Raw genomic sequence first — 27,739 nt, forward strand, 5'->3', positions numbered from 1 at the left:
GCCATTCGTTATCATCATCTGATCTCTGATCTGCCCGCTTCCTGTTGCTGTCTCATCTATTACCTTATCAACAGCTTCCTTCAACCCCAGTTATTTGCCACCGCGGGGAAAGCTACACCATGCTTCGTCAGCTCTGCAGCATCCTGACCGCCTCCACCCTGCTGGTGGGTATCGTCTCTGCACAGCAGGCCCCGACTCTCCCCAGCTGTACGTGTGTCTCTTCCCGAGAAACAATGATGCGCGAAGGGCACACCCATCCGGCCGTGCAAAGAGCGCACCGTGTTGAATGCTTGTTTGTTGACTGACCATTGGATCTGCAGGTGCCACCAGCTGCGTAAGCAGTCTCCTCCCCGCCAGCTGCAACGGCAATCCAACATGTTAGTTCCCCCTCTGCTCCCCCCCTTCTGACGGACTGGTCACGTCGTCGACGCTGCAACGGACAAGGAGAAGGAGAAGGAAGAGAGAAAAAAAAGTGAAAAGTAAAGACTCAGTGGCTCACACAAGCCGTCCGTCGAACAAATAGGCATTTGTAACACCAGTTCTTTCCTCGATGGCATCGCCTGCTGCGTCTTCAAGGCCTGTGATCCCGCAGATCAAACGGCTGCCCTAGACTACGCGCACAGCATTTGTGACCCCGTCGGTGCTTCTTCGCTTTTGGTACGTTTATTGCATTTCCTTTCCTTTCCTTTCCAATTATACACTCGGTTGTCTTTCACATACGAGGCCCGCTGCCCATCCATGCTGGTAATGTGTCTGACTGAATTCTCCCGTTTCTCTACAGCCCGCGTCGGCAACCTGCACGTCGACCTCGAGCAGCAGCGCAACCTCGTCGGCTGCTGGATCTGGCTCTGGCTCCGGTAGCGGATCGACCACCACCACCATCAACTCCAGCGTGGCCTCCTCCGCCTCGGTCGCCGCCTCCAGTGCCAGCGCCAGCATTTCCTCCGCGCTCAGCAGCGCTTCTGAGTCCGCCAAGTCCGCTGCCTCCAGCGCCAGTGCGTCCCTCTCGTCCGCAACAGGCAGTGTTAGCCAAGTTGCCTCGTCGACGTCGGCGTCGGCGAGCCCCACGGGTGCCGGCAATCAGTTGGCGATCGGGCTTGGTGCTGTCGGGGCTGGCATGTTGGGTCTGGCGGCCGTGTTGTAGGTGAGGATCCCGAATGTGATGTGAGTGGCGCATGCTGGCTGGAGAAAGAGGGTGGAATCAAAAGATGGATGGAAATATTCCCACGATATAATGCGGCCAGATGCGAAAGGTAATCTGCTTTTTATCTACCATAATTGATACAGGAGAATCTACAAGCATTTCATTAGCATGACCACCACGCAGGTGGGAGAGAAACTTGTTCTTTGTCTCTCGGGGGCTGTACAGGCTTAATCTATGTTTTCGTGCCCTCATTCATTACACCTCTCATCTCTCGACGGTGTCTCATTCATCGTCGTCTTCAGCCTCCCTGCGCATGGCCACAAACTTGGCAACATCCCGTCCTTCGTCCTTCAGAACCGTCCACAAGTATCCCCAGAACAGCATATCCGCCAGCCCGACCGTAAAGACCACCCGGTTCGCCAACAGATTCAGTCCCGACAGCAGCGACGTCCCGCTTTCAGCAGAACCTGTGGAAGACTGCGGCTCGGGGGAAGAGTGGGAGTGGAACATGTAGATCCAAAACACCAGAGTGGACGAAGCCAGGACGTGTAATGCCGAGAGTGTGAGCCAGCGGGACTGGGCGGTCAGCAGGGTGTGCAGCTCTTCGGCGTAGCGCGAGGACGACTTTGCGGCGGAGGAGAAACCGTGGCGGGCGGCGCTGCTCGAGGACGACGACGATGCAGCAGCAGCAGCGGTTGGCCGCGTCCCCTTGATCATGGACAAATCCCCAGCGAAGAAGAACTGCGTGGCGGCGTACACCAACACCACCAACCCCAACAGCGCGAAGAGTTCCCTCTCAGCCGGTCCTTCTCCCTGTGCCTGTGCCAGCCCCGATCCCGCCATCAGGCCCCTTTTCAAATTCGTGCTGCTGCTGCTGCTGCCGCCGCCGCCCGCTGCTCCGTGACGGGACATCATTTCCGGCGCGTAGCCCGCAGGCCGCACGCTCATGCTCTCCCCCAGCAGCCATATCGGGCTTGACGACAGGAGTTGGGTGGGCGCGGTCAGGAGGTAGTAGGCGCAGGAGAGGAGGGCCAGGGAGTAGGTGCGCAGGAGGAGCTTGGAGGACAGGAAGGGCATTGTTTTTTTCGCCCTCGATTTCTAGGAGAGGTGGGTAAGGTCGTTCGGGTCAAGGTAGTTGATGACAAACAGCAATGGTTGAGTTCAATTGTCCATGTGGTGGTGGTTTGTTTGGCATACGGAGTAACAGTAATACATAATAGTGGTTCGGGGAAGATGTGTATGTGTATGATACCGTGTGTGTGTATGTGTGCGAAGTTGGAGATTCGGCTGCGGAGATTCCATCTTCCGTCCAGCTGTGGCTTCTTTGCTGTTCTTCTCCTTCAACACCTACTTACTGTACGAGGTACTTCTTATGAGCCACATTGACATGGGTCTGCTTCTTCGTGTCAGCAAGTCGCGTCCAAAAGCAGATAGTCCTATACGCGGCCATGTGAGCAGCTCTTGTGTTCCCCACATCTCCCCTAAGGGCGCAGCACCTCACAGCACAATCCAGCACACCATCTACTATAAGAGCTCGAGCCGGACTGGACCACTTGTCTCTTTCCGCCACGATGGTCGCAGCAGTTGCCAGACAGAGTTATTGCCCCTTTGCACGCGCTGGGGGCAGACCCAAGAATGCCTCCCACCCCAATGGTCCGCGGCAACTTTCTTGTTTCGGGCGTGAGCCAGGGCTATGACTAAAGGAACCACCACACAATTCGATCACGACACTCATAGCCGACCCACTGGGGGCTGTGAACATGTGGTGCCTTCCCCGCTATGTAGACCGGCCCTAAACACCATGTACTCAAGTGTCGCAGCAAGTCTGGCTGTTCGACTCGACGGCCTCGAGCAAAGCTTGTTGCTTCATTGACGGACATCTACCGAGGTTAATATACGCTCCCTTTGGTAAGCTGACCACAGTCTTTCGCGGTAGAAAAAGAGATATATAGATCTGAGAGGCCGGGTCGGAACATTTGCAATCCTTCCGTTGATCCTAATCCTGTTGATTGTAGTGGCTTCGACGTTGCTCCCCACGTTTCTAGATCCTCAGACATACTTTATCACTTGAACCTTGAACCGCACGGCCAGCCCTGTCGCCATGCAGCCATACACAAATACCGGAGCAGTCAACTGTGACGTCGATATTGACGCGAGCAGTGTCAAGGGCAAGACTGCCATCATTACTGGCGGTATGCTTGAGGTGACAGAGACTCTACACTGAGAATTTTGCTCATGTGCTTGCTTAGGAGCCAACGGCATCGGTGAAGCATATGTTCGTGCTTTGACGGGCGCCGGGTATGACCGAGTCCTTTACCACTCCAAGGGGCGTGAGTTTGATGGAAATGCAGTGCTTTTGTCGTGATTGCCGATCTCGACGAAGAAGAAGGCGCGAGGCTGGAGAAAGAATTGGGCAGGTCAGCACACAAAGCCACCCCTCTCGTTCTGTCGATAATCCGATTGACCAACCGTCCACAGTGCGGTCAAATTCGTCAAGTGCAATGTCACCGTCTGGGCTGATCAGCTGGCCGTCTTCAAGACGGCACTTTCGTCTTCGCCCTCCGGCAGAGTGGACTATGTCTTTGCAAATGCTGGCATCAGCGGAGCTGATTCGGTCTTCTTCAACAATAGTGGGTAAAAATGGTGAATGGGTCAAATACCAGCTGACCACTTGTCCAGTCGAAGCCGAGGAACCTGAGGAGCCAAAACTGAACATCCTCAATGTGAATCTCAACGGAGTCATGTACACGGTCAAGTTGGCACTGCATTACTTTCGCCGACAGAATGCCGCGAATAAGGGTGCTCCCCTTGATCAAGTGCTCATCCTGCAAGGCAGTCTGGCAGGCTATCTCGACTTACCGGGGGCTGTCCAATACATTGCGTCGAAATTTGGCCTTCGCGGGATGATGAGGTCCCTTCGCCGGACGGAGTACCAACACAACATTCGCGTGGCATATATTGGTCCTTGGTATGTAACTCTGTGTGGTCGAGTTGCATCCATACTGACTGGGCCGATCCAGGTTTGTCGAAACCAAGATTTTGAGCAAGGCCGCCATCGAGCATCTGAAGAAGTCGAACACCGAGTTTGCCAAGGTCGAAGACGCTGGCCAGTGCGCGTTGAGAATCGTGTCCGATGCCACCATCAATGGTAATCAACCGGAAAGCTCCTCGGAATAGAGTACTGACAGACCGGTCTAGGTCGAGCATTCGCAATCCTTCCCCGAATTTGGGCGCCTCGTGGATATGTGGATATCGATTACGACGACTATCCTGAGGGCACGTTGTTGGAGCAGCTCCAGAGCTCAGCCAGTGGAAGCGACCATCGCTCTCGTGTAAGTCATATGCCGTTTCCAAGAATCTCGAAGAGAAAGTCTGATGTCACTGTTTTCCAGCTCGATCCTGACAAGCAGAAAACGAAAACTCAATGGTCAGCGTCGGCGACAAATTGAGCAACCATGCGAGCTGGGCGAGCTGAAGGATCACCCGAGGATTTATACCATCTACACACCGAGGTGTGCCATAGCTCCAATCAAAAGCGAAAGTGACATCCTCGTTTGTTGCAAAAAAGTATAATGTCGGCCTCTTCCAACCCTCTCACCATTATATGTGACCCGTATTGGGGATAGTTCAGCGGGTGACGTGCAGCTCTGATGGTGTCATTCGGCGCCAAAGGGTGTCCGGGCCGGATAACGGTCTTTCCGCCTTGACCACCGTTCATACAAAGGCTTTGTTCTGGATGAGCCGTAGGGAACAAGAGTGTGAGTTGCTCGCAGGTTGGTTAGCAGCTCGCAAGGCTGTGGATCCTCTGCTGCTGGTGGGGCGAGCGATTGAACACTGTGATTGGGCTGAATATAAATAGCCATCCACCAATAGAAGCGCCGAGCCCACACCTGTACAGGGCAATATCATCTCCACTATCTTGCCACTAACCTCCACATCTGGGCGCTTAGACGCTGTCGACGTGGTCTATTCGCCCACAACCCCCCTGCGTCCGATCTGTCTCATCTTTTCCCGTCGTCCAATCCTCGTTCGCTTCGTAACGCTCGCAGAGCCAACGACCCCAATGGCGGCCAGCTACCCGTGACGTCCTTCTTCGCCTGGGGAACAGGGAACACTGGACTGGCGGGTCCCTTGCATTTGGCACGCCTGTATCTGGTTTCGCTAACCTCGAGGGGCGTTCGGATGGGCTTGACGACGAACGCATCAGGCGACAAGAGGAAAAGTCAAGTCCCAGGTCTAGAGCCTCTCCTTTCTATTATTGTTGTGGTTATGGTTGTTGTTGTACCACACACACACACGCATCAAAGCCTGCAGCCGCTCCTTTTTGGGACAAGCACCATTCACCCAAAATGCAAAAATAACCACCCGTGAGTACGAGGGACTTGGTCGTTGCCCTGCCCTTATTTCTACTGCCCGGTGTCCCTCTTGTAACACACACATTCTCTCTCCCTCTTTCCTCACCCACGAGCTACTTTGAGTTTCATCAGGTGTCATAATCTCGAAGGGATAATCCCCAAAAGAGGAGAAGGGTTTGTCCTGTTGTCGTTTTCTCTTGTGTGTGGGTTTCATATTTTTCGGGATAGGCGCCTGGTGCGGCCGTCCATTGCAACAGTATCAGACAAAGACGGTTCCAGGGCCAACGATACCCAGTGCATTCGGCTCAGCGGCTTTCCTTTTGATACAGGCGTTTGCTCCTGCACCGCCCCAAGGTCACAGTCGAACATCGACCCTCTCGACCCTCTCACATTCTTTCTGTTGTTACGATCAATCGACATGGCTGGGGTGCTCGAGGGATTGATCTCATCCCGGCGCCGACCGTCCCGGTCTCGGTCAGAGTCGGCGAAGCAACTCCACGCTCGATGGGGCGACGTGGCTATCACGGCTCCCAACAGCGGATGGATCCAGCATTACCTCGATGACGACCTGAACAACGTCACCTACCAGGCCCACGGCAGCCCGGACTCGCAGAAGACCCTCGTCAACAATTCCCCCGACCTGAGCTTCAAGGACGAGATCGACAAGGTCAGCGTCGAGGCCCTTCGACAGGGCACGCCGCCGCTCATCCAGAAGGATCGGAGTGCAATCACCATCACCATCCCCTTACCATGGAGCCGGAAGTCCCATCGAAGATCATCCTCGGCGAGCAGCCAACACTACCAACAACAGCAACAACAACCACAAGCCCAGGCGGCTCCGGCAACGTCGGAGAAGGTGGTCACAGCGGAATCACGACCTACCCGCCCGACGATCATCAGCAACATTGACCAAGTCATCGTGGCGGAATCCAGACCAGCCAGCGACACCTTCCGGGCAGACTCGCCCATCGTCCACACTCAGTCACCGGTCTACGACGACGTCAGCACGTTCTTCACGCGGGCCGTCTTCCCCGAGAAACACCCTGGCCCCACGCGGCTGCCACAGATTCAGACCTCGGTGCCGCCCAACAAGAGCCAGCCGGCGTCGGCCGTCTCCATCCTGAGCCCCGTGGCCGAGAAGTACAACGGGCTCTCGGAGAGCAACAACGCCACCCCGATGGACAACACCCCCATCGCCCGGCACATCGAGTCTGCCCTTCTTCCTCTTGGCGGTGATGGGCAGGTCGACATGGCGGAGTTGGTGGGCCGGTTGGAAACCCACTCCACCGGCACGACACCGCCAATTGCACCGTCCTCTCACACACCCGGTGCGGATGAGGGCCCTGACACGGGGGTCGAGAGACCAGACTCTCGCAGCACCGCCAAGATCCCGTCCCGGCCGTCCTCACGAGGCCCCGGCATCGGCGAAGTGGCTTACATGCGAGCGTCGTCCCGGGGAGCCACAGAGAACAGTGGCGGGCGACGGTCTGCTTCGCGAGAACCTGCTGAGCGGCGTGCTGGCTCGGTGGAACCGCTACGACAGAGGGCGCTGTCGAGGGAACCCGTCCGCCGACGAGCAGATTCGCCCCTGCGAGGCGCGAGCGGCCACTCTTTCTCCCACGCGTCGACTGGTCGCCGCAACGCGTCGTGTGACCCCCTTCCCGGCCGCTCTATCTCTCGAGATGCGTCTCGATCACGCGCGGAGTCTCCTCCGGCTGTCAGCCGTCGCGCTCTGTCCCGCGAGCCCGCGGTCCGGCGTGCGGATTCCCCAGAGCCCAAAACCCGCCGAGCGCTGTCTCGTGGACTGGGCGTTCGCGGGCCTGCCACCTCACCCGAGGGCTCCTCTGCCCGCGTCTTCTCCGACGATCGACCGGTCCGCCCTCGCGCCGAGTCTCCCGGCCCCAGCAGCACCCGGCGAGCACACTCCCGAGACTCGTCTGTCCGCCGCGACGCATCCCCACCGGGCTTCCGCCGTCGAGCCATCTCTCGCGAGCCATACACGCGGCGTCGCGTCTCGACCGACTTGTCTCAGCGGGCCGTGTCCGTCGACCCCATCGTGCGGCACACCAGCCCTCGAACGGACGTCATCTCGCGCCATGCCAGCCCTCGCGACGACGACATCTTTGCGCGCCATGCCAGCCCCCGAGAAGACATCACCTCGCGGCGCGCCACGCCGGTCATCGGATCTGCGGCGGACAAGGGGAGGGACAAGGACAGAGACAGAGACAGGGACTGGGACCGTGATCGAACCGACCCAGACAGCGCGACGGAGTCGATGTCTCCAGCCGCAGAAGACCCGCTGACGCCGGACGAGGCGACCGACATCGAGACCGAGACGGACGAGATGTACTTCGAGTCGCGCAAGGGCTGGAACGGCGCCGCGGTGACGGGCAGCGCCAGCCGCGGCTTCTACGGGGACGTCGTCCAGGACTACAAGCTGATCGCGCGGGACGTCGAGGCCGAGATGGCGGCGGCAGCGTCCGAGCCACAGGCCTCTTCCGGTTCGGCGGCCATGAACATCGTCCACCTGATCAAGAAGGAGAAGGAGCGCGAGTACCACAAGCTGAAAAGCGAGCCCGCGAAGGGGGAGCAGAAGATGTACCAGGGCCCGGACCTGGTACCGCCCCAGGAGGAACTCTGGGGATGATGATGATGATGATGATGGGAGGACGTCGTCTGTCACCACTCACTACACCGTCTGTTACCACTATGGCTGTCTATATGATGACACCACAAATATGTGGCCGGAGGACAATTTTTCCAAAGAAGACCACAAGAACAGAACAATCACGAAGATTGCCGGACTCCAGAAAGTACTCTACAGGCAGAACGATCGCCTGTCGACCTACCTACCTATTCGAAACAACACGAAAGGAACCAACATCGAGACTGCCAGACTTTGAGGAACGGGGGCGTTTATAGCAGGCGGGCGAAGGGCCAGGGTCGAAGAGATCAGGACGGGAGGCGGACATGCCAAAGGTTGCAGAACCAGAGCCAGAACCCGAACACGACTGCCTGGGCTTGAGCCTTTTTTTTTCCTTTCGTTTGTTCCTATGGATGGATGGATTGGGGAAGGAGAGGTTTCCGAGCAAGGAAGGGAAGAATGATTCAAACCCGACGAACGGGTATCTCATATCTATGGGCTGGCTCAGACAGACAGACAGGATCGAATCGGACGGGGCGGCGCCAACATCCATCGTCGTCATCATTCATCATTCTTCGACGACGACGACGACGACGAGAAGCAACCACGATCGGTGGAAGTGACGGTTATGTACAGTGTCCGTTCGGTTCAGTCTAGTCGACAGTTGGCTTCTTTTTTTCATTCACTCTCTCTCATCCACACTCTAACTCGCCCATTACACGTATTTACATCCATCCATCCATTGAGCAGATAGATCTGTTTACGGATGTATTAGGATTTATAACCTCTACACAAGGCAACCCACCCACCGCATGGAACCATGGAACGGGCACGGCACGGCACGACACGACACGAATCTTCTATGTATCTATCTAGATTTATTTCTAGTTTTTATATTCTCTTGGTTCCATAGTTACCCAAGGAAGGGTCGAAGGATTGATGGAAGGCCTTTGTTTTTCCCATAATATTTCCTCCTACAGTGTCAAAATTTCTTCGACAAAGTCTTTACACGTCAGTAGTTAGCCAGACATCCAGCCATCCATCCGTATGGGACGGCTATACCCAGGCTCCTGAGGAGTCCGAAATGTCTGTCTATCCGATCTCGCTTAGTTATTCACGTCAGAGCCATAGACTTTTTTCTTTTCCCTTCGACGAGGAGGAGCCATCCCTATCCAATCCAGATTTATTATACACTTTCTGGTCCCGATGTCTCTCTGTTGAATACGTTGAGCAGTCGCGTTCCTTGAGCCCTACAATCTCTCTCTCTCTCTCTCTTCCCTCCACAGATTCATGCATTCCGCGCGTTTCCTCTTTCCCAATTGAGACGTACGTTCGGAGTTTTGTTCTGCATCGTCCCTGGCCATCACCTCCATCACCGAAGACATGACACTTTTTCTCTCGTTCAGAAATACTTGACCAACATCGACATTGTCACTCTCGTCGTCCTGGTCGTCGTCGTCCTCGCTAATTCCCGTTCCATCCTCGTATTCTCCCTCATATTCTTCGTCTTCATCCTCCAACCGGCGACGCCACAGTCCCAAGCCCAAGAATCCCAGCTCCACCATCCGCTTGACCAGTTCCTCGTCCTCCGAAATCTGGCGCCGCCGTGCACAAGTCTTGGCTTCTCGTTCCCGTCGCTCGACCACCTCCCGTCCCAAGTAGTACACACGGGCCGTCCTGACCGCCGACCGGCCTATGCCCGTGAGAGCGCGCCAGCACGCGAGCCGCACCGAGCGACCGGGAGAAGAAGGAGGCGAGGCCGGGGGAAGCGGCAGCATGACGCGGTCGGGGCCATTCGTAACGAAGAAGTAGTATGCCTCAGGCGTGACGAACTCGCAGTCGTCCCAGGCGCCAAACATGTCCGGGTACCAGTAGTGCCAGCAGTTCGGGTTCGTGTAGTGCCGGCAGCAGTGGTACAGCCATGTCTCGCACCGCCAGGCAGGGTCGGCGCGGTAGTGGCACGGGATGTTGTCCTGGTTGATGCGGGACCAGAGTTGTGAGAGCATTTTTGTTGGGTATCGTTGGAGAGGAGTTGTGGTGGGCGAGGAAGAGGAAGAGGAGGAGTATTAGTAGTTGGCAGCGAAGGGCAAGGATGATGTAGAGATTGGTGTTGGAGATGTGATAGTGAAAGGTGTAGTTGTAAGAAGAGGTGGGTGTGTGTGTGTGTGTGTGTGTGTGTGCTGCTTGAGCAACTCTCTTGCTATTCATGGCCAAGGTAGACAATATATAGATAGATAGACCTGTGCGTGAGGGCGTGAAAGGGGGGAACAGCAGAAGTGAAACCGTCGAGGCAAATTGTTTCGAAATACTCATTGAGGCTATTGAGTCGTCCGGGAGCAGAATCCTTTCTCATTGACACATCCCAGACACGGACGGGGACATCGTTCAGAGACACCGTGTGTAAACAAAGCCTGCCAACAAAAGCCTCCCCTGTGGTGTCCAGTGATGAGACACGGCGCGTGGGGCCAGACATCTATTTCATCGGGCAATGCCCCTTCACGGGTGCATAGTACCCGCGATACACATACTCACGTATGCAGACAGAAAGTACTGATCAGGTCTCAAACCGCCCGCTCCATGAGACAAACCCAGCCAGCCGCATTAAACAGGTGTGGAACAGTGCTGATTTTAATACAATGCTCACCAAGCAACCGGCTCTGCCGCCACACAAACCTTCTATCATACAATTCCGGGTCCGTTGGTACAAAATCAAGCATGGGAAAGGAGAAACTCGGGCCCTGGCTCGTCGTCCTCGCTTTCAGATGTAGTCGTCCGATCTGGAGGCTTTGGTCGAACGCTCGTCATTGGCACGGGTGGTGAGTTTGGGACGTAGTCCATCCCTCCCCCAAGAGCATCGAGATCAGAAGCCGAGGGAGCCCGCGGCCGTGACCGTCTGGGAGCGCCGAAAGAATCGTCCTCTTCCTTCTGCTTGCCCTTGTCGAGAGGGTTGCCGAATTGACGTAACGTATCTTCCAGGCTCTGGTTGCTGCTTTCGCCTGGACTTCCTGTTCTGCTGGCCACAAGCATGTCATCCCTGACCAGATCCGGGGGTTGATTCTGACTCTGTGCCTCGTCCTTGTCCTCGTGGTCTGCACGCCGATTCCGATCCTCAAATCCATTGATACTGTCACCATCGCTCAACCAACCATTGGTTGTCGTGGATGATGCGTTGGTGGTGCGCTCAAGCAGGTCCCGTGCCTGCTGAAAAGCCGCGAGCTCAGCACCGATGGCGCAGGTGAGGAGATTCCAGTTCCTGGATTCGGCAACTTCAAGATCCTCCTCTAGCGATGCAATCAACGTGGAGAGTCTTGTCAGAACCAGATGAATGGATATATCTTCAGCAGCTGCCGCTGGCGCACCTTCAAGACCATCTACTCCGTTCACAGCCGGCCATTGGAGATGCGACTGAGAAAGCTCACGCGTCTGCGTCTTCAATTCCTTCTCAAACTCGCCGATGCGCCTCACAACATCACGCCAAAGTCTTGATCCCTCTTCCAGGGCACTCCTCTCACTCTCCGCACTCGCCTTTCTTTGGGCCAACATCTCCACTTCGCTCGTCCACTGCTCCTGCGCCATTTGCAGCGTCCGCCTCTCTGGCTTCAAGGCGTACATTCCCGGATCTTGTCCGGAAGTCAGACTCTGGTGAATGGGCGGTCGGCGCAGGAACGACTTGACCTGGTTCTCGCTCAGAGCCAACGATTCCATGTAAGAGCTCAACTCCGAGTCCCGTGAGCTCTCATTCTCGCGGAGCTGGTTCACCAGGACTCTGTGCTTCGACCTGAGTTCCAGCAACGCCGTCTCCAAGTGTTGAATCTCCAGCTCCACAGCTTGGATTTCAGAACGCAACCCGACAGGCCCAACCTCCGTTTTGATCTTGTGTATCTCATCCTCGAGGAGCTTTCTTCGGTTCCCCAGGTCAGAAGCCTGTTTCAGGGCATTATCTCGGGCCACAATCTCTCGGTCGATCACGGACAACTCCCACTCGCGGAGAGCTGCGAATTCCTTCATGGACTTCTCTAACCCACGTCGAGCGCCTCGGAGCGTGATCTTCTTGGGCTTTGGTTGGCGGATTGGTATGGTTCGTGGGCCCGTTTCTGCTCCTGGTTTTGTAGACGTCGAGAGAACAGACGGAGTCGGCGTGGGACTTCCCACGGAAGACGAGTCGTCCACCTCCGCCGTCGCAATATTACCAGCGCTGAGCCCTTCTGACTGCGCATCGAGGAGGCTCTGAAAAGTGCGTTCGAGGGATTTGGCTGCTCTCTCCACGGGGAGGAAGGGGTCATTGTGGCGCACCAAGGACGAGCTTAGTTTCTGGGGTCCTTGCGACGTCGGGGAGATCGACGCATTTCGTCGGCGGTCGGGCGATGAGGAGGGAGTTGCTGCATCTCGTAGGAGAATGCGAGGACGGGTCACCTCAGACCGTGAGGACGAGACTGAGACGTCATCTTCATACTGAGGAAGTGAGCTTGTACTTCCTGGCGGGTGCGGAAAGATGCGTTCAATGAAGGACTTCCTCATGGTTCGACAAGGGAGAGATCCGCAGTCGCAAGAGACGAGGGGAGCTGGAGAGACACTGTCGTTATTGCTTTACAGCATTGCACATAACGGAGGGAAAGAAGTCTTCGGCATTCAGGCAGACACACAATGGTCTTCTGTTTGCACAACCACGACAGCGACAGCGTGACACGATCATGTGTGCAAGGACCGACACCCAGAATTCCAGGAACCAAGTCACCGGTCGCGCGGCGATCTGCCGAAGTTGACCCATTCGGCCATCTGGTTGTGATTCTGATTCACCGCCACGACAGCGAGGGCTGTTGCCTACCTACCTACCTGTGACCGGGTTACTCATATAGTAGTGCCAGGTACAGACACAAAAGAATAGCACAGTTCACGCTCACAATTCAACTCCGACTATTCAGGTGAGCAGGCATACATTTTCGAGGATCTTTGTAAATTTAGTATATACAGCTTGGACATGTGCTCGGTGAGGATTCATCATAACCTCGTTTCTCCGAGTGCTTGATCCAGGCTTGCCGTCTCATTCAGCCGCTCCTCCCTCGCTTCCAGCATATCGCAGAGAGCTTTTCCATACCCAGATATTCAAGCTAGGGTACGTCAGTGATAGCTGCATAAGAGGTTTGTCTCCTGAAATGGTCACGTAGTGTGTTACAAGACCAACGCGCTCTGTCCCGCCCAGTCAGCCTGCAAGCGTGCTTGTGGTGACATCTTCGGTGGCAGGTGCTCATAGGTAAGTCCTTCCTCTTCGTCTTCTAGACAATTTTGGGATGGAAACAGTCACAGCAGTGACCGTGGTTCGTACTCTGGTGTTTTTTATACATAGTCGGTGTGGCTCGAAGAGGAGCGATTCAAGAAACAGTCGAGATCTGAGGCAACGGTACTTTGAAACAAAGAGGAGCGATCTCCACTCTTCTCTCGGCACAATCTGAGTGCCTCCAATGCGACTTCGAACTCTGCAAGGGCGTCTCGGGGATCTGGTGTCGACAATCCGCCCTAACCAGGCAGGATGGGCGCACTGAGGCATCGTCCGACAAAGGCGACATGTTTTCTGCGATGAAAGGCCACATAGCACAAATATGTTGGGTAGTTTTACATGAGAAGGCGCCAGGCACCCAAAATAAGTGCTGCTGTACCTGTGCAGACGCCCCTGTCATGCCAGTCAGTATCAATTTTCGACAGCCTTGGGATGAAGCCTGATACTTACATGAGCCACTGGAGGGTCGAGAACTTGACAGCTTCGACTCGTTCGCGGAGACTGGCCACCTCCTGTTCAATTCGAGCTTCCGTCTCCTTGATGCGCATCTCTTGTCCGTTGGCCTCTTCTCGTATCCTGCCCTTTTCCAGGTTCAGATCCAGGCGAACACTGGCCTGCGTCCGACTGATCTCATCCCGTAGTCTCGAGTTCAACTTCGCCAGGTCACTGGTTAGACGATCGTGGCTAGATCGTGTTAGTTGTGCTTCGGTGCTGTCTGCATTGGAGAGTTCGCTCCGCAGTTTGGCGAAGTCGACCTTTTGCGTATACGTGCTTCTCTCCGCGTCCTCCTTCAGGACCATAGTTCGAGTGAGATTCTGAATCGACTCTTCTATTACGTCGTTTAGGACGCGCATCATCGCCACTGCCTGCTCTTCTGTAAACCCTTCATCTTTCAGTCTTTGCACGAATCTCAGCGTGTCGAAGTGGTGAGCCTTGTAGTGCACCGGTGTCGTCGAGAACGCTCGACGGGCTGGTTTAAACGCGGCTGCGTAGACTCCATTATGCCGGATGGGAGCTGAGTTTGCGGGGAGTGACTGAACATAGGTCCGGGGTCGCTTCCGTGATGGGGAAGAAGCATTCCTCACGGCCAGACTCTGAGCAGTACTGGTTTGTAACGCCCTAGGTTTCGACACAGACTTGAAGGACGGGGCCTTCAGCGCTTGGGTCACACCAGGTCGTTTAGAGACGGCATGGGGCGCTGCCTGGATGCGGGAGGCAGAGGTCCAACTCAGGCGCAAGAATCGTGGGAGTTCAGTCACAGGCTTCGAACCCGCCATGGAGGGCATGAAGATTGGCAGTCCCCAGCTGGTGGGCCGTGGGTGTCAAGACAGTTTATCTCGGACCAAAAAAAGCCTTGGTGAAGGATAGAAAGACGTTGTCGACATATGCCTTGGGCAAGAGGGGGCAAGAGGCATTGCAGCTGACGGGATTTTGTATGGCAATGTGATGAGAGGCAGCCTGGCGCGGGAAATGTTCAGCCAATCATATGCTGTCTGATTCGGGAGAATTCGCGCGATAGAAAACCGCCAACTGCCCTCAGTCTATCGTCTATCCTGCGTGCATGTTCTTTGCCTGTTCTTTGCCTTCGTATATGGTCCCGAGTCTACCCTCGTTGACTGCGGTAAGGTCCAGGAGAGATATTACACCCTCTGAAGAATATAGTCCATTGAGCCTGCCTTTGCACGCCGAGTTGAGCATGATAGCCTTAGACACGACCTAAACAAAGAAAGCACCCTCGTTCATTCACTCAACTCCGCAAGTTCTGAGAATTCCATGAATACACTTGACAGTCGAAGTGATGTACAGCCTGCGTAGGAGACTCAACTGGACCTTGAGCACACTGTAGAAGCATCTCCAGTTGCCCCTGCTATTAAGGACTGACCTGCCAGTCTGGAGCTTATTGATTTCAGCAGTTGGGTCTGGCAACGAAGCCCTCCTCGCGTATTCAATTTTTGAGGTTACTGCCTCAGGATCAACGCCACGTCTTTGTTGCGTTTCTGCTGTGACCAAGAATGGCTAAAGACCATAGTATGGTGTCTGATATGTGCCTCCTGTTCACCTCTCCCTCCTCGGTCTTAGATTAGGATGACATGTGGACATTAACCTCCTCAGTGACTCGAATCGACGCTGCTGTTCGGCTCTGTTGAGTGCATTCACAGACACAGATTCGCCCATCGAACCCAGACCAAAAGCGAGCCAACATTCCGTGCCCTGCGCAATCTAGCAAGTTCACTCCCTTGTCAGTTTCCGTGTACCTTTCTCGGAACAAACAATGGGCCAGGGTTGATTTCTCCACCGTACGCAACCTCCCACATTCCAGCTGCTTCAAGGCCGTACTTCAGGTTGGAAGTCGCCGAGTGTCTATGGGGCAGGCATGCCCGGTCAACGAACGAGGTACGCCATCACAATGGAGCAACCCAAGCTCATCACAGCTCCCTCTGGCTCGCCTTCACCACATCCGAGTCGGCAACTTTCTCGTCCAGCTCGACAATCTTGCCATTTGCCGGGGATGACTTGGAACTCTTCCATCCCAAAGCAGCCAGTCTCTCCGCCAGAATGGGATGACTGTAGTGATAGCTCGCATACATCCAGTCAGCGTCCATCGTACTCAAATTCTGCACTTGCAACTTGATCAGACTCCTTGCTAGCTCCTTCTTGTACCCGAGATTGGTGGCGAATGCATCGGCTTCAAATTCGAATTTTCGGGAGAGCACGTTCATCAAGAGCTTCACCACGGCGTCCATGGGAGCCAGGGCGTCCGAGAACAAGATGAAGCCGATAATGATGGGGTGCGAGTTGTGAAAGCCAAAAGAGGAGTACAGGGAGTGGTTGTCTATGAAGATGCTGAAGAGTGCGAAGATATAGAACATGTGAAACTTCAAACTGGTCAGCATAGAGCTTGGGGAGGAATCGTCACTCTTACCTGGGCGATTGCGAACAGTTTTGTGGTATGCGACAGACTCCAATGTCCTAGCTCATGACCCAGTACCGCCACCACTTCCTGGGGTTCGCTCTTTTCGATCAAAGTGTCGTAGATGACAATGTGTTTCTTCCACGGGAGCCCGAAGAAGTACGCATTGCTATGCGCACTGCGTTTGCTGCCATCGATAACGTATAGCGATTTCAGGGGGAATTTGAGCCTTTGTGCCAAAGCCTCCACTCCAGACTTAAGTTCTCCAGGTTCGAGAGGGGAGAGCTTGTTAAACAGAGGCAGGATGAAGATCGGATAAATGGTGATGGCAAAGAGTTGCACAACGATTCCAAAGAGCCAGAGATAGTAGAAGAACCGTGTGCCCGTCACTTGGATGATCTTGAGAAACGCACTCAGCAACGGCGTTCCCAACGCCACCATCAACGCCTGGCTCTTGAGCATATCCGTGATCCACAGCTTGACGGTTTGCTTGTTGAACCCGAATTTCTCTTCCAGAACGAAGGTGCCATAGTAGGAAGGAGGAAGCGCCAGGACCTGGGAAATGAGACTGAAGGTGAAGAAGAAGAGCACCGAGTGGGAAATCTCGCCGGAGAATCGACTGGGAAAGTAACGGGCCAGCCAGAGACCCGTCAGTGACCAGAGCTTAGGTAAGACATCGTATTGAATGAAGAGGACGTTTTGGATCTGGGAGTAGAGGCCGGAGACGAAGCCGAACTTGGCCTTTGCACGACCATACGCCTGGCGACAACAGTCAGTGAGCTGTGCTACATGAGCTGCATCAGCCACGAATGCGCACGTACTTGACTTTGGTCGAAGACATCCTGAGAGATTTCGTCTTCCAGCGTCTTCGGCGGCTTCTTCTTTTGTAGCACTTTATACTGCCTCAAGGAGAGGAGACCTTCGAGCACATACTGACCCAGGGAGAATCCCAGAATCAACTTCTTCCACGGGAAGCCGGGGCGGTCAAGAAACGCCGCAAGACGCTGTAGATAACACAACGGTCAGTGAGGGGAAGAGTATGATATGGGGGAGGGAGTCAGGGGGATTGGAAAGACGAACACGAGGGAAGTCGCCGAGACTTTGCAGGAGAGAAGCCATGGTCCTCCTACGGTTTAGTCCGGGGTAATGAGAGACGAATGCATGAAATGCGATTCGATGTTATATCGAATGCGAGTTGGCATGCAGGCCGCAGGACCATGTGTCTTCAGCGCGGCCGTCGTTGGCTCGGCTGAATCGGGAAAGTGCGGCGAGCGTTCGACGCAAATCACGACGTTCAATGAGGCTGCGTGCAGAAACTACCCTCATACAGAGTGCTCTTTGACTGTAGCAACTCGACCTCCACGGCCCAAACCAACTCCCTATCGCCCTTGCAGACCTCTGGCCGTGGCCATCATGTGCCGACTTTGTGGCCGCGTGGTCAAATGCATCTTTGACAGTATGCCTTCGAGGGTGAAGATTCACCGTGTGCCGAGTCGACGGTAAGCTCAATAGGACCCGGGCATCCTCTCTCTGGCAGAGCACTGACTGGCAGTCTTGAAGAGCGTTTACTACGATCAGGCGGATACCCGTCCGGCCAGCGTCAAGCTTCTCCGGAGCCACTTACACGGCGGGCTCAACATCTCTAATCACCCGTGCATTCAGCAATCTTTCGCTTCGCACCCCAAGTGTGTCGACTCTAAGACCAACTACTACATCGCCGTTACTAGCTCCGTCATCGTTCTCATCACCCCTACAGTCGCAGCTGTCGAGGATGTCATGCCGTTCTTTCTCTACGACACCAACACTGCTCGGTTATCGGAGGAGAATGGATACATACAGTCCCTCAAGACGAGTCCAGAAACGGCGACACGGCTATCTCACGCGGCTAAAATCAAAGGGTGGCCAGGAGGTTCTTAAGCGGCGGAAGCTGAAGAGGAGGAATGATCTGACTTGGTGAAACTCCCAGTTCTGTATGCAGAAGTCGTATAGACGAGCATGTTCTGGGGCGACAAGAACCAGAATGGGAGGCATGCGGAAGGAGAGAGGGAGAGATTCCAATGATGGGTTGTCCTGGACATTAGCAGCTTGCAACGGACGTTTTCTGCTTGATTTGGAGTTTGGTCTGCTGCTCCGCTCATGTACCTGTTGATCAGTATGTATATAAGGCAGCGAAGTGAAAACCATGCTGGGAGAGCTCCACAAGCAACCGCTCAACTCATGGACTATGGAGTATGGGTCCTGGGCGCAAACCCTTATACTACGCCCATATATGGACAGTCTATTCTATGTCAGATTCTATGTTCATGCCTCAGCTCCCCTTTCGGCCGGCGTGCTTCCGCCCTTTAAATGCACGAAACTGCTTGCCTCAAACTTGGGCTCCTCTGCAACCTCGACCAATTTGCTTGCCTCAGTCTGCATTGGCGACAATCCCCACCGGTCAAACATATCCTTGTCCTGCTCCCATCCGTTGCAATCTGTTGTCAACATCTTCTCGCCCGTAAAGATCGCGTTCGCACCAGCCATGAAACACAACATCTGCTCGCTCTCAGGCATGCTGACCCTTCCGGCTGCAATACGAATAATGGTTCTCGGCATAACCAGCCGCGCAGTGGCAATGCAACGGACCATGTCTTCCAACTTGACTGGTTCTTGGCCGAACATGGGCGTTCCTTTGATGGGGACAAGTTTGTTCACAGGGAAAGACTCAGGGTGTTCTGGCAGAGTGGCGAGAGTGTAGATCAAGCCAACATGGTCAGTTGCAGGCGTCTCTCCGAGACCGAGGATGCCACCACTGCAGACGTGGATGCCCGCTTCCCGCACATTCTCAAGTGTTTGTAACCGTTCGTCGTAGGACCGTGTGGTGATGACGTTGGGATAATGTTCTCGCGAGGTGTCCAGGTTATGGTTGTATGCCGTCAAGCCGGCCTCTTTCAATTCCCGAGCTTGTTGCTTGTCAAGCATGCCCAGGGTGACGCAGGCCTCCATACCCAATGCTCGGACACCTTTGACCATTTCCACGATATTCTTCAATCCCCGCGTCCGGCCACGCATGTCGCGCCAGGCTGCACCCATACAGAATCTGTTGGAACCATTCGCCTTGGCAATTTTTGCGGCCTCAATGACGGAATCCACCGTGGAGAGTTTGGTAGCTTGGAGGTTTGTCTTGTAGCGGGATGACTGGGCGCAGTATGAGCAGTCTTCCGTGCATCCACCAGTCTTTATATTCATGAGGGTACATAGTTGGACGGCCGAGGGTTTGTGGAATCGACGGTGGACAGTGCCCTACAAAAGTTCTTAGCATTGCCATTCTTGACAGGCGGTGAGGTCGGTGCATTTACTGCAGCGAAGGCCAGTTCCATCAGAGGAATCTGGTGAATCTGAGAAATTTCTTCTTTGGTCCAGTTGGTACGCGGCCCGGTGGCATTGACAGCTTGCTCGAACACCGACTGCCCTCGAGGCTGTGGTGGGGGAACACTTTGATTGAGGCTGGCAGCGACTCGAGGAACATCGTGCACAATGCTGTAGAAGCGGACGGAGGCAGCTTTCCTCGTAGCTTTGCGAGCCACGCATCGACTCATTGTTGCCAGCTCCATCCTGGGGTGAATGAAGCTGGAAAAGAAGTTGGAGCGTTTCTGTCGGGTTGTTGAGGAGGGTCAATAGCAAACTCGCCCGAAGTAGGAGCGATTGAGAACGGGCTGATTGGTGGTGGGGGAGGGGGCGTCGTCGGTGGAATTGGTTCGGTTCGGGATTCAACAACCCCTAAAGGGCCCGCTTCAGCCCTGCCCGATCCCGTCCTTCGGAGATGAGTGCGAGGTATCGAGTAAACAGCGTCGAAATATTGCCCATCTCCTAGTATTAGTGGCGGGATTGGATCCAGATTGATCTTTCCTTTCCTACTCCAAACGAAAAGGCATCAGCAAGCAACGTATGAATGACGCCAGCTACAAGACCAACGGTCTGGTAGAGACGTAGATAAACTGTAGATAATACAATGAAGAGGGCCCATGTTCTGGAAGGGCTCAAAGAATCGAGCATCCTTTTTCTTTTTGGATCAACTGAGTGATATCTGGTCTACAACCTGATTATGGCCGCACATCTCTCCAAGGCAGTGGCCAAGCGCTTGCCCTTCCTCACGGCAGGTCCTCATCTGAATATCAAGTGATACGAAGCCGACTTGGAGAAGAAGATTGAGTGAATGGAGGGGGCTGCCTTGTTCCTCAACAAAGTCGTACTCGTAGCATACCTCCGTCATTTCACAAATTCAAGGGTAGTCAATTGGGCTTCGGCTGGACTGAGAACAATATTGAGAAAACAGCATCTCCATTGGGAACACATCCAAAAAAGAGTCCAGTTTGTTTTCACGGTCAGGTTGTTTGCTGTGGCAAAGCTGTGAGAACCCTTCAGCTCACCTATTTTTCAGAAGGTGCTGACAGTGGTTTCCAAAGTTGTAATGCTGCTACTCCCGCAGTGCTTCTGTGTCTTCGTGGCTTGCCATAGGGAACGTACTGTAATCCGTCTCATCAACTGCCAGCCGCGGACTCCCTAGGCAGTTTAGCTTTCATTGGTCAACATACCCCTCCTAGGCATGTGGACGCCTGATAGTGTGCTTGAATCGGAGCCTTACTATCTGATTGCGCCCTGAACTGTTCAGGCAAGGACCGTGGTCGGCGAGGCCTTGATCTTGCTGATAGGCTCTTTAGAGCGTTCTTTCTTTGACCAAAGGAGAGGCAGCCGTGCAAGGATCTCTTCTTCGGACTGTCTCCGTGTTCGGCACAAATAGAGGAACAGCTCGTTCGTGCAGCTTGGTGCTTCGCTGAATGTCAATTCGCAGGGTTCACATTAGATACTTCTGTCAAAATCTTCGAAAGTAGATCACACTTGCCGACAGTTGGCGACATCTGAGCTTGCTTGCTTGGCTCGTTCTCCAGGCGGTGCCTGGGCCATGTCTCAAGGACAAGGGATCTGGAGTCGAATGAGATTCGGTACTCGAGGAATAAATTGCTTGAATGCTGTCAAACTTCCCCAAGGCGGCTCGACTTATTGCCGTGCACGTATGTCCTAACTCTGCCCGGAAAGAGTAAGAATACTCCTTTCTCCGAGGCCAACAAACCCAGCCTCGTCACATGTAAGCGCCAGCAGGCCTCATTCTGCCGTGAAAGTCACAAAGGAGTATCCAATCAGGGAGTCCAAGGGTATCGCCCCGTGAGATATCATACTGACGTCGTCGAACCCGTGGAGTTGTATTAGCTTGCAATGTATGCAGCAGCTTGATAACGGCGCTTGCGGAGATGCAAAGGCTGAAAGAGATATTGCCGCTGAAAGAGGTACCAATTTCCTTGGAAATGTCGCGTTGAACATCGTCAGACTGTAATCAGCCTTGATCTGGGGCCGCCTGGTCCGGTCTGACCAACAAGCAGAAAGAGCAAAACGTAAGGATGTCCACGTGTAATGCCGAGCGGGCGGCTAAGAATCCTTACTCCTTGCGCCGAAAGAACTGAATCAACCTCAACTGAAAGTGTCACGGATCATGAATGGATTCGCTCGGCATCCGTGAGCATGTTGGAGCGAAAGGAAAGGTCTAGACCGTCAGAGACCGAGAGCCTAATCAGGCACCCTTCCTGATGGATTTGACTGCGCGATGATGTCGTCTCCGGTATAGACTTTCCGGGGTCAGCCGTTGGAGGTTCGCTGACGTAAAGGCAGCGAGGCGGGTTTTGTATAACCTTCACAACATGGCTTGGAGAGGCATACCAATGACATACCTCGATGGGACTTCAGAATCTCTGCATGATATCCACATGTTGGCATCTGCAAGTCATGGGCTCAGCTCTCCACATCTAGAGCGCTGCGCTCCACGCGAGGGCTGTTCGAGTAGGTGGCAGATATCCATGGCGATTGGTTCAGTTCCAACGCCGCTCCTCCCGAGACCAGGGTAACGAACTCATGGTTCATCGGGCCAGCCGAGTGGGTGTCGGTGACAAGTGTTGAGGAAGTCCACCCGGCCTCGTACCCCAATGGAACGAGTATGATGACATCTTCCTTCAACCGAAACGCACAAATCAAGATTTTTTGATGTTCAGTTCTTGAACTCCATCACAGATCTGGAGCGGCTCCTCCACGAAAAGAGAACCCTTCTCCAGCCAGGCAGCAGGCTGATTGGACGAAAGGATCATGACCATCTGAGACAAGTGCAACTTGCTTCAACGCGCAATAATCAGATTGGAGCCATTGGATCCCAAGAATATTGCGCGCGCTCGAGTACGAAGCCGTCGAGGGGGAACGGGACTGAAGAATTTTGTTTGTCCAGTCAGTGAGTGGACAAGGCATGGCGCCCAATCGAGGTCAAAAACATGATCATCCTTGGGAGATGCCGCGCGCTCAAGGCTCCCAAAGCTGACCAGTCAGCCTTCTTGTGTACATTGCAGCTGGAACGAATCATAAACATGACCGAAAGGGTAGAGCAGCCAGCGAGCGCAGCAACAGTCCCGAGCAACTGGGACGGCCAGGTGGTCAGCGGCTTGCCAGGGTGATAGATAAAAACGACGCTCCGTGCAACAGCTCTGGTTCTCCTTCCATCTTTACTCACTCGGTTGTCGACATCTCCATTCCCCAGCTCGCGGACGGCGTCTCCGAACTGGCTCAGCCTGCAGCACCACCATCGAAAACAAACTTCTCTCACCGGAGTACGGCAAGCCCCCAGACCATCTGGACCTTCAGCTTGATCCTATCAAGGCACAGCCCAGCCAGCTGACCGCAACGCCGACCACTAGAATCACGGACACGAGCGCACACAAGAGAGGAAACGAGATTCAGCATCCAGCTGGGTCGGCTGCAGTCTTGCTTGCAAGTCACAGCTACAGGGACCTTCGTCGAATCAGCATACGTCGTCGAAAAGAGAGGAGGGTACGGCGAGAGCCAATCAACGGCCCCTGACACGCTTCCACTGGCTCCGCCTCCCTTTGTTGTTCCGGAGGCTCCACCGGCACCGGATCCACTTTTTGCCGCCCGGCGGCAACAGGCCCCTTCCCTCGCTGTTTTAACGAGCGCCCATATCCAACTTTCTACCCACTGACGGGCTTCCCATCTCTTTCCCTTCGCTCAGCATTCAACCTGTCTCTATCCAACCATTCCATCTCTTTGCGACGGCCCACCTGGAGTCGGGTCAATCGTAACTTTGTCATCGGGCGCCTCAGTCATCCACTCTCCTTGCAAACACCCCAACCCTCGCACACCCCCCCCGCGCGCCAGTCCCTCTCACCGGATATCCTTCTGTTACGCGCCAACGAGCACCTCCAGTCGAAGCTCCCCTGCTACCATCCCACCGACGACAGAACTACTGCACCTGGCACACAATCCGGTGACAGAGCTGGTCTCATCCTGGTCAAGATTTGTGTACCAGTGCAAAGAGGAGTTGGCGCTGCTGTGCACGCTTGCTACACTCCCAGAAATAGATTGCACTTTTCTCCCTGTGGCCTGCCCTGCCTGTCCCGTCCACCTCTCTCCCTCCCTTTTCTTCCTCACGGCACGATCCTCTCCTCCCTTCGCTGGTGTCCGTCAGGCCCTCGACCATCAGCTGCCTTTTCGTTGCATCTCAACATCAATCAGCAAGGCCCTTCCCAGACCGACCGACTCTCTCGTTGTCGACGTCAAGATGCCCGCAGTGACCAGGCCAGTCCTCCCTCCCCTCCAGACCCCCAAGAACGCCTCGTTCCCCTCCGAGATCGTCGCAACCCCGATATCATGCGTGTCGGCCGTCATCAAGCAAGAGAATGCGAATCTAAGCACTCCTATTACACCTCCAGTGGCCTACACCGAGTTCCTCAAGGCTTTGACTCCTGTCCTGGCTAGTCCTCCCGTGAGCAGCGGACTTCAGAGATCATTGTCGGATGAATCGACATGCACACGACACTCTTTGATCTCCAATGCATCCACGTCCTCTAGTCTATCCTCCGGCAGAAGCGAAAGCCACAAGTCACCGTCCAGTTCCGTCCCACCAACACCGCACGCTCGTCGGACTCCCACTCACTTGAGGCGGCTGCGGATACCACATTCGCCAGCGTTCTCTCCAGCTACCTCGGGACCCTCTCCGCGGACTGCTATGAGTGGGATGAGCACTGGCGGCATCTACTCTCCGTTCTCGCCGGCAGACTGGAACTGCGAGAGTGCAACTCGCCGATATTTCGAAGCGCCCAGGAGCGCGTGCTCGAAGTCTGTCAATGTTCGATCCGTTGTGACGAGGACGGTGACGTATAAGCGTTCGCCGCCCCTCGACCCAGCGCCCAAAGGCAAGAAACGCAAAACCAGCCCAGCGGAGATGCCGCCGCCGGCGGTGTCGAAAGACTTTGCCGGCATCAAAGCGGCTGATTTTCCGTCTACACTGATCGAGCCACCAACACCTGTCACGAGTTCGCCTACTGCGTCGGCCAACCTCAGTCCACCAGTGGTCACTCCTCCTCCGACTGCAGTTATATGAGGGATCATCCACATCGCCACGAGATGAGGGCACTTTTAATGTGATTTTCGCAGATGATGCCCACTCTCTGTTCCACTGTGAAAATGGAACGTCATGGGATTTACGACATAATTTACTATTGGATTTTATTTACAAGTGATACCACACTACATGTTTCTGCGAAGGAGCTCGGCGTCAAGAAACAGCAACCAACGACCCGAATTGAAAACTGAAGCACGCATTTGACATCTTCAAACATTGCATGAAAGGGATATGGCTGGCTATTTTGGATTATTTAACGAGATGTCTTCGATTCGGGAGGGTGGCCATGGGGCAGATACTGTGAAAAGCACTGAAGATTTTGGAGGTGCACCCATTTTTTGACTCCGCAGCCGGATCCTGCGGTCAGAGCAGGGCAAACGGGTTCCCAGATGGTGCAGATTCTGAACGGAATCCGAGCAAGACCATGTCCTTTCCCGCACACTTGGAAAGCAAGACGCAGAACCAACCAATAAATGAAACTATGTTGAAAAAGTTTACAAGACCGACGCCCGTGTTGTCAGCCAGTGCGCGTCCTGTATCACGGCCCTCTGGTCCTGTGGCTGCAGAATAGGCTTCAAGAAAAACGTGGCAGGAGGATCTCCAGCCGCCAGTCAGGACCAGGAGCGCGCAATATGAGTGGACCACGACTGCTGCTCGATCACCGATCCACTTGGGCGGTATGTCAGCGGGAGGTATTCGATTCGTGGAGGGTGGTTGCCCGATTACGCAGGTAGAGGCTCAGAGAGCTCTGTACGAACATACTATGTATAACATCCGTGGATTCCCACGGTCAGCCAGAAAGACCATTTCCATATCCCCATTGGCAGGATAGCCGCGTGCCTCAATCGATAGTTCTGCCAGTCCAGTCGGGGCGCGTGAGCACCGGGCTTTTTAGCTTCTGTACTTCTGTGAGTAGAGTACCCCCCCTGGGCAAGGAATTCAGAGTTCAGAGTGAGCAAGACAATTCGAATCCTCATATGCCGAAGGTCTCGAGGTGCACCGGGTTCTCAGGGGGCAAGCCAACCGTGTAGGAGTGCGATGGTTCAAAGGTTTATGCCGCCTTGGGACTTTGGTTTGACGCAGGGGCTGTTGACAGGAGTACCGTGCCCGCAGATGTCACAGCGGAATGGTACAGTAGTCGAAGCGACGGGGCACCGGGTCGAAGTAGTCGAGATTCTTGCCTCTCTCCTGAAATCTTGAGGAAGGGTGAGAGGGAGAGGGGCGTAAAAGCAGCGAGAAAGGGGCTGACTGATTATTTGCGGCGCTGACATCACCCCCTCTCCGTCCTGGGTGCTTCCCTCCCTCCTTTTTTCCTTCTGTCTCGCCTGAAAGCCCAAAATTGCCAACGCACTGGTCTCGGGATCAACGAGCCTAACGACCACCCATTGCCAGACACCGACGCCCCTTCTAGCGTGCTTCGAGCCGGCGTCGATTGGATGGTGAGACACGGGAGGAGGGCGGACGCCCCGCTGTACCGCAACGCTGGAACTGCGCTAGGAGCAGGAGAATTATTGATTGGCCATAAGGGAGAGCGTGGAGCGATCTCTAGCTGTCTGGGTCCGGCGCCTACTCGAACACCCGTGGCCAGTCGTTTGGAATGAGGGCTGGAGCCTGTTTTGTAGAGTACGCCGGTTGGGGTGCTGGCGTGCCACGATTGGCTGAGCTGAGAGAAGGAACTTGACGTTATTTTTAGTTTTGGTGCCCTTACTACAGGATGCACCGCAACCAATGGATCCTCCTCTGTGTGGGACAGAGCCTCAGTTGGGCTTTGGAGAGAAAGGGGGCCGGGCGCTTAACTCGTTCTTTCCCACTTCCCCCCATTGATGACTCTCTGTAATTGATTATTGTTTTGTGCCCGTTATTGCGCACGCCCCTTCATCTACGGCGTGGGCAAGTACCGGGACAGGGACAGGGACCTGAGGACGCACAAGCTCAACCTGCGCACTCCGTACAGTAGGCAAGTACCGAGATCAAGAACAAGAACGAGCACGAGCTCTCCCCAGCATCTCTAGCAGTAGAAGCAGTAGCAGCAGTAGTAGCAGCTAGTCACAGTGCAACGCCCTGAAATTAATGTCAGCCCTAACAAGAACAAGAAGAAGAAGAAGAGCGAGTAAGGAACTCATGATGATGATCATAGGCTTTCCCCCCTCCAACCGTGCCCCTTCCAATGGTCTCTTTCTCCCTCTCCTCTCCTCTCCTCTCTTGGGTCTGGCTGTGCCAGATGCATCTGCATGTACGAGTGCGAATGAATATGGATGGATGGATGGAAGGGTGTGCCGCATTGGGCGACCACCAATTACGACTCCTGTTTCTGACTTCTACTACTACGACTAAATACTACAACTACTACCACTCACTATTCCTTGTAACTACCCACCTACGCAGCGCTGAGTATGCAGCTCTCGTACCCCCCTCCCCCCGGCGGCCTCCGGCTCGTTTCTTCTTCCTTCTTGTGTTTCCCCTTTCCAGCACCCTGCGAATGCTAAGGGTGAGAGGGGTGTTGTTGGGGGTATTATTTACGGATGTGTTACATGCATGCGCATGCATGTAGTCAAATGGGGCATTTTGGAGGGTGACCAATCTCGACGCAACTTCCACACCCTCACCTATGTTCTGGGCATTAATCTATCTGCGGTCTAGGGTGGCTGTCCTCTCTCGTGCCCAGCTGCCAGATCGGCCGAACTATCGATATTCTGCATGCGAAGCACAATCCCCCTCTCTTCTCCCCCCCTTCCCTCCAACACTCTCCGATGCATATCAAAAGTCGGTTGAAGCGCGCTTACACGACCATGACCACCCGAAAAGGTTGGCCAGCAGGGTTCTCAGCCAGCTTCGCATATCGCAAATACCGCTTCAGGCCTGGCCTCAATGTACGTGTGTGTTTTTAGCTGTGCATTTCGGCGAGCCATGCCCATT

General features: G+C 54.6%; 11 protein-coding genes across 11 annotated transcripts; 5 read left to right on the forward strand and 6 right to left on the reverse strand.

The window, feature by feature from the left end:
• Positions 1-119: 119 nt before the first annotated feature.
• Positions 120-1,144, forward strand: AYL99_10766 (hypothetical protein; the record flags this gene model as incomplete). The annotated part of the gene is made up of 4 exons (XM_018842272.1): positions 120-207; positions 321-334; positions 505-657; positions 782-1,144. 4 exons carry the CDS (start codon positions 120-122, stop codon positions 1,142-1,144), a joined length of 618 nt encoding a protein of 205 aa, XP_018688433.1.
• A 282-nt stretch (positions 1,145-1,426) lies between these two features.
• Positions 1,427-2,221, reverse strand: AYL99_10767 (hypothetical protein; the record flags this gene model as incomplete). Its single annotated transcript, XM_018842273.1, has 1 exon — positions 1,427-2,221. The coding sequence occupies one exon, from the start codon at positions 2,219-2,221 to the stop codon at positions 1,427-1,429; it is 795 nt and encodes a 264-aa protein (XP_018688434.1).
• A 1,024-nt stretch (positions 2,222-3,245) lies between these two features.
• On the forward strand, positions 3,246-4,593 carry AYL99_10768 (hypothetical protein; the record flags this gene model as incomplete). The annotated part of the gene is made up of 8 exons (XM_018842274.1): positions 3,246-3,336; positions 3,394-3,442; positions 3,496-3,561; positions 3,623-3,774; positions 3,824-4,112; positions 4,165-4,292; positions 4,343-4,476; positions 4,537-4,593. The coding sequence occupies 8 exons, from the start codon at positions 3,246-3,248 to the stop codon at positions 4,591-4,593; spliced, it is 966 nt and encodes a 321-aa protein (XP_018688435.1).
• Positions 4,594-5,917: 1,324 nt separating this feature from the next.
• Positions 5,918-8,146, forward strand: AYL99_10769 (hypothetical protein; the record flags this gene model as incomplete). The annotated part of the gene is made up of 1 exon (XM_018842275.1): positions 5,918-8,146. The coding sequence occupies one exon, from the start codon at positions 5,918-5,920 to the stop codon at positions 8,144-8,146; it is 2,229 nt and encodes a 742-aa protein (XP_018688436.1).
• Positions 8,147-9,117: 971 nt separating this feature from the next.
• On the reverse strand, positions 9,118-10,149 carry AYL99_10770 (hypothetical protein; the record flags this gene model as incomplete). The annotated part of the gene is made up of 2 exons (XM_018842276.1): positions 9,118-9,146; positions 9,474-10,149. 2 exons carry the CDS (start codon positions 10,147-10,149, stop codon positions 9,118-9,120), a joined length of 705 nt encoding a protein of 234 aa, XP_018688437.1.
• A 703-nt stretch (positions 10,150-10,852) lies between these two features.
• Positions 10,853-12,661, reverse strand: AYL99_10771 (hypothetical protein; the record flags this gene model as incomplete). The annotated part of the gene is made up of 1 exon (XM_018842277.1): positions 10,853-12,661. The coding sequence occupies one exon, from the start codon at positions 12,659-12,661 to the stop codon at positions 10,853-10,855; it is 1,809 nt and encodes a 602-aa protein (XP_018688438.1).
• A 1,092-nt stretch (positions 12,662-13,753) lies between these two features.
• Positions 13,754-14,695, reverse strand: AYL99_10772 (hypothetical protein; the record flags this gene model as incomplete). Its single annotated transcript, XM_018842278.1, has 2 exons — positions 13,754-13,811; positions 13,869-14,695. The coding sequence occupies 2 exons, from the start codon at positions 14,693-14,695 to the stop codon at positions 13,754-13,756; spliced, it is 885 nt and encodes a 294-aa protein (XP_018688439.1).
• A 1,149-nt stretch (positions 14,696-15,844) lies between these two features.
• On the reverse strand, positions 15,845-17,448 carry AYL99_10773 (hypothetical protein; the record flags this gene model as incomplete). Its single annotated transcript, XM_018842279.1, has 4 exons — positions 15,845-16,294; positions 16,342-17,088; positions 17,151-17,333; positions 17,410-17,448. The coding sequence occupies 4 exons, from the start codon at positions 17,446-17,448 to the stop codon at positions 15,845-15,847; spliced, it is 1,419 nt and encodes a 472-aa protein (XP_018688440.1).
• Positions 17,449-17,742: 294 nt separating this feature from the next.
• On the forward strand, positions 17,743-18,246 carry AYL99_10774 (hypothetical protein; the record flags this gene model as incomplete). Its single annotated transcript, XM_018842280.1, has 2 exons — positions 17,743-17,785; positions 17,882-18,246. 2 exons carry the CDS (start codon positions 17,743-17,745, stop codon positions 18,244-18,246), a joined length of 408 nt encoding a protein of 135 aa, XP_018688441.1.
• Positions 18,247-18,630: 384 nt separating this feature from the next.
• AYL99_10775 (biotin synthase) lies at positions 18,631-19,907 on the reverse strand (the record flags this gene model as incomplete). The annotated part of the gene is made up of 2 exons (XM_018842281.1): positions 18,631-19,611; positions 19,668-19,907. 2 exons carry the CDS (start codon positions 19,905-19,907, stop codon positions 18,631-18,633), a joined length of 1,221 nt encoding a protein of 406 aa, XP_018688442.1.
• A 4,073-nt stretch (positions 19,908-23,980) lies between these two features.
• Positions 23,981-24,802, forward strand: AYL99_10776 (hypothetical protein; the record flags this gene model as incomplete). Its single annotated transcript, XM_018842282.1, has 1 exon — positions 23,981-24,802. The coding sequence occupies one exon, from the start codon at positions 23,981-23,983 to the stop codon at positions 24,800-24,802; it is 822 nt and encodes a 273-aa protein (XP_018688443.1).
• Between the last annotated feature and the right edge of the window lie 2,937 nt (positions 24,803-27,739).

Source organism: Fonsecaea erecta (assembly GCF_001651985.1).
Source record: "Fonsecaea erecta strain CBS 125763 chromosome Unknown Scaff12, whole genome shotgun sequence".
Taxonomy (NCBI): domain Eukaryota; kingdom Fungi; phylum Ascomycota; class Eurotiomycetes; order Chaetothyriales; family Herpotrichiellaceae; genus Fonsecaea; species Fonsecaea erecta.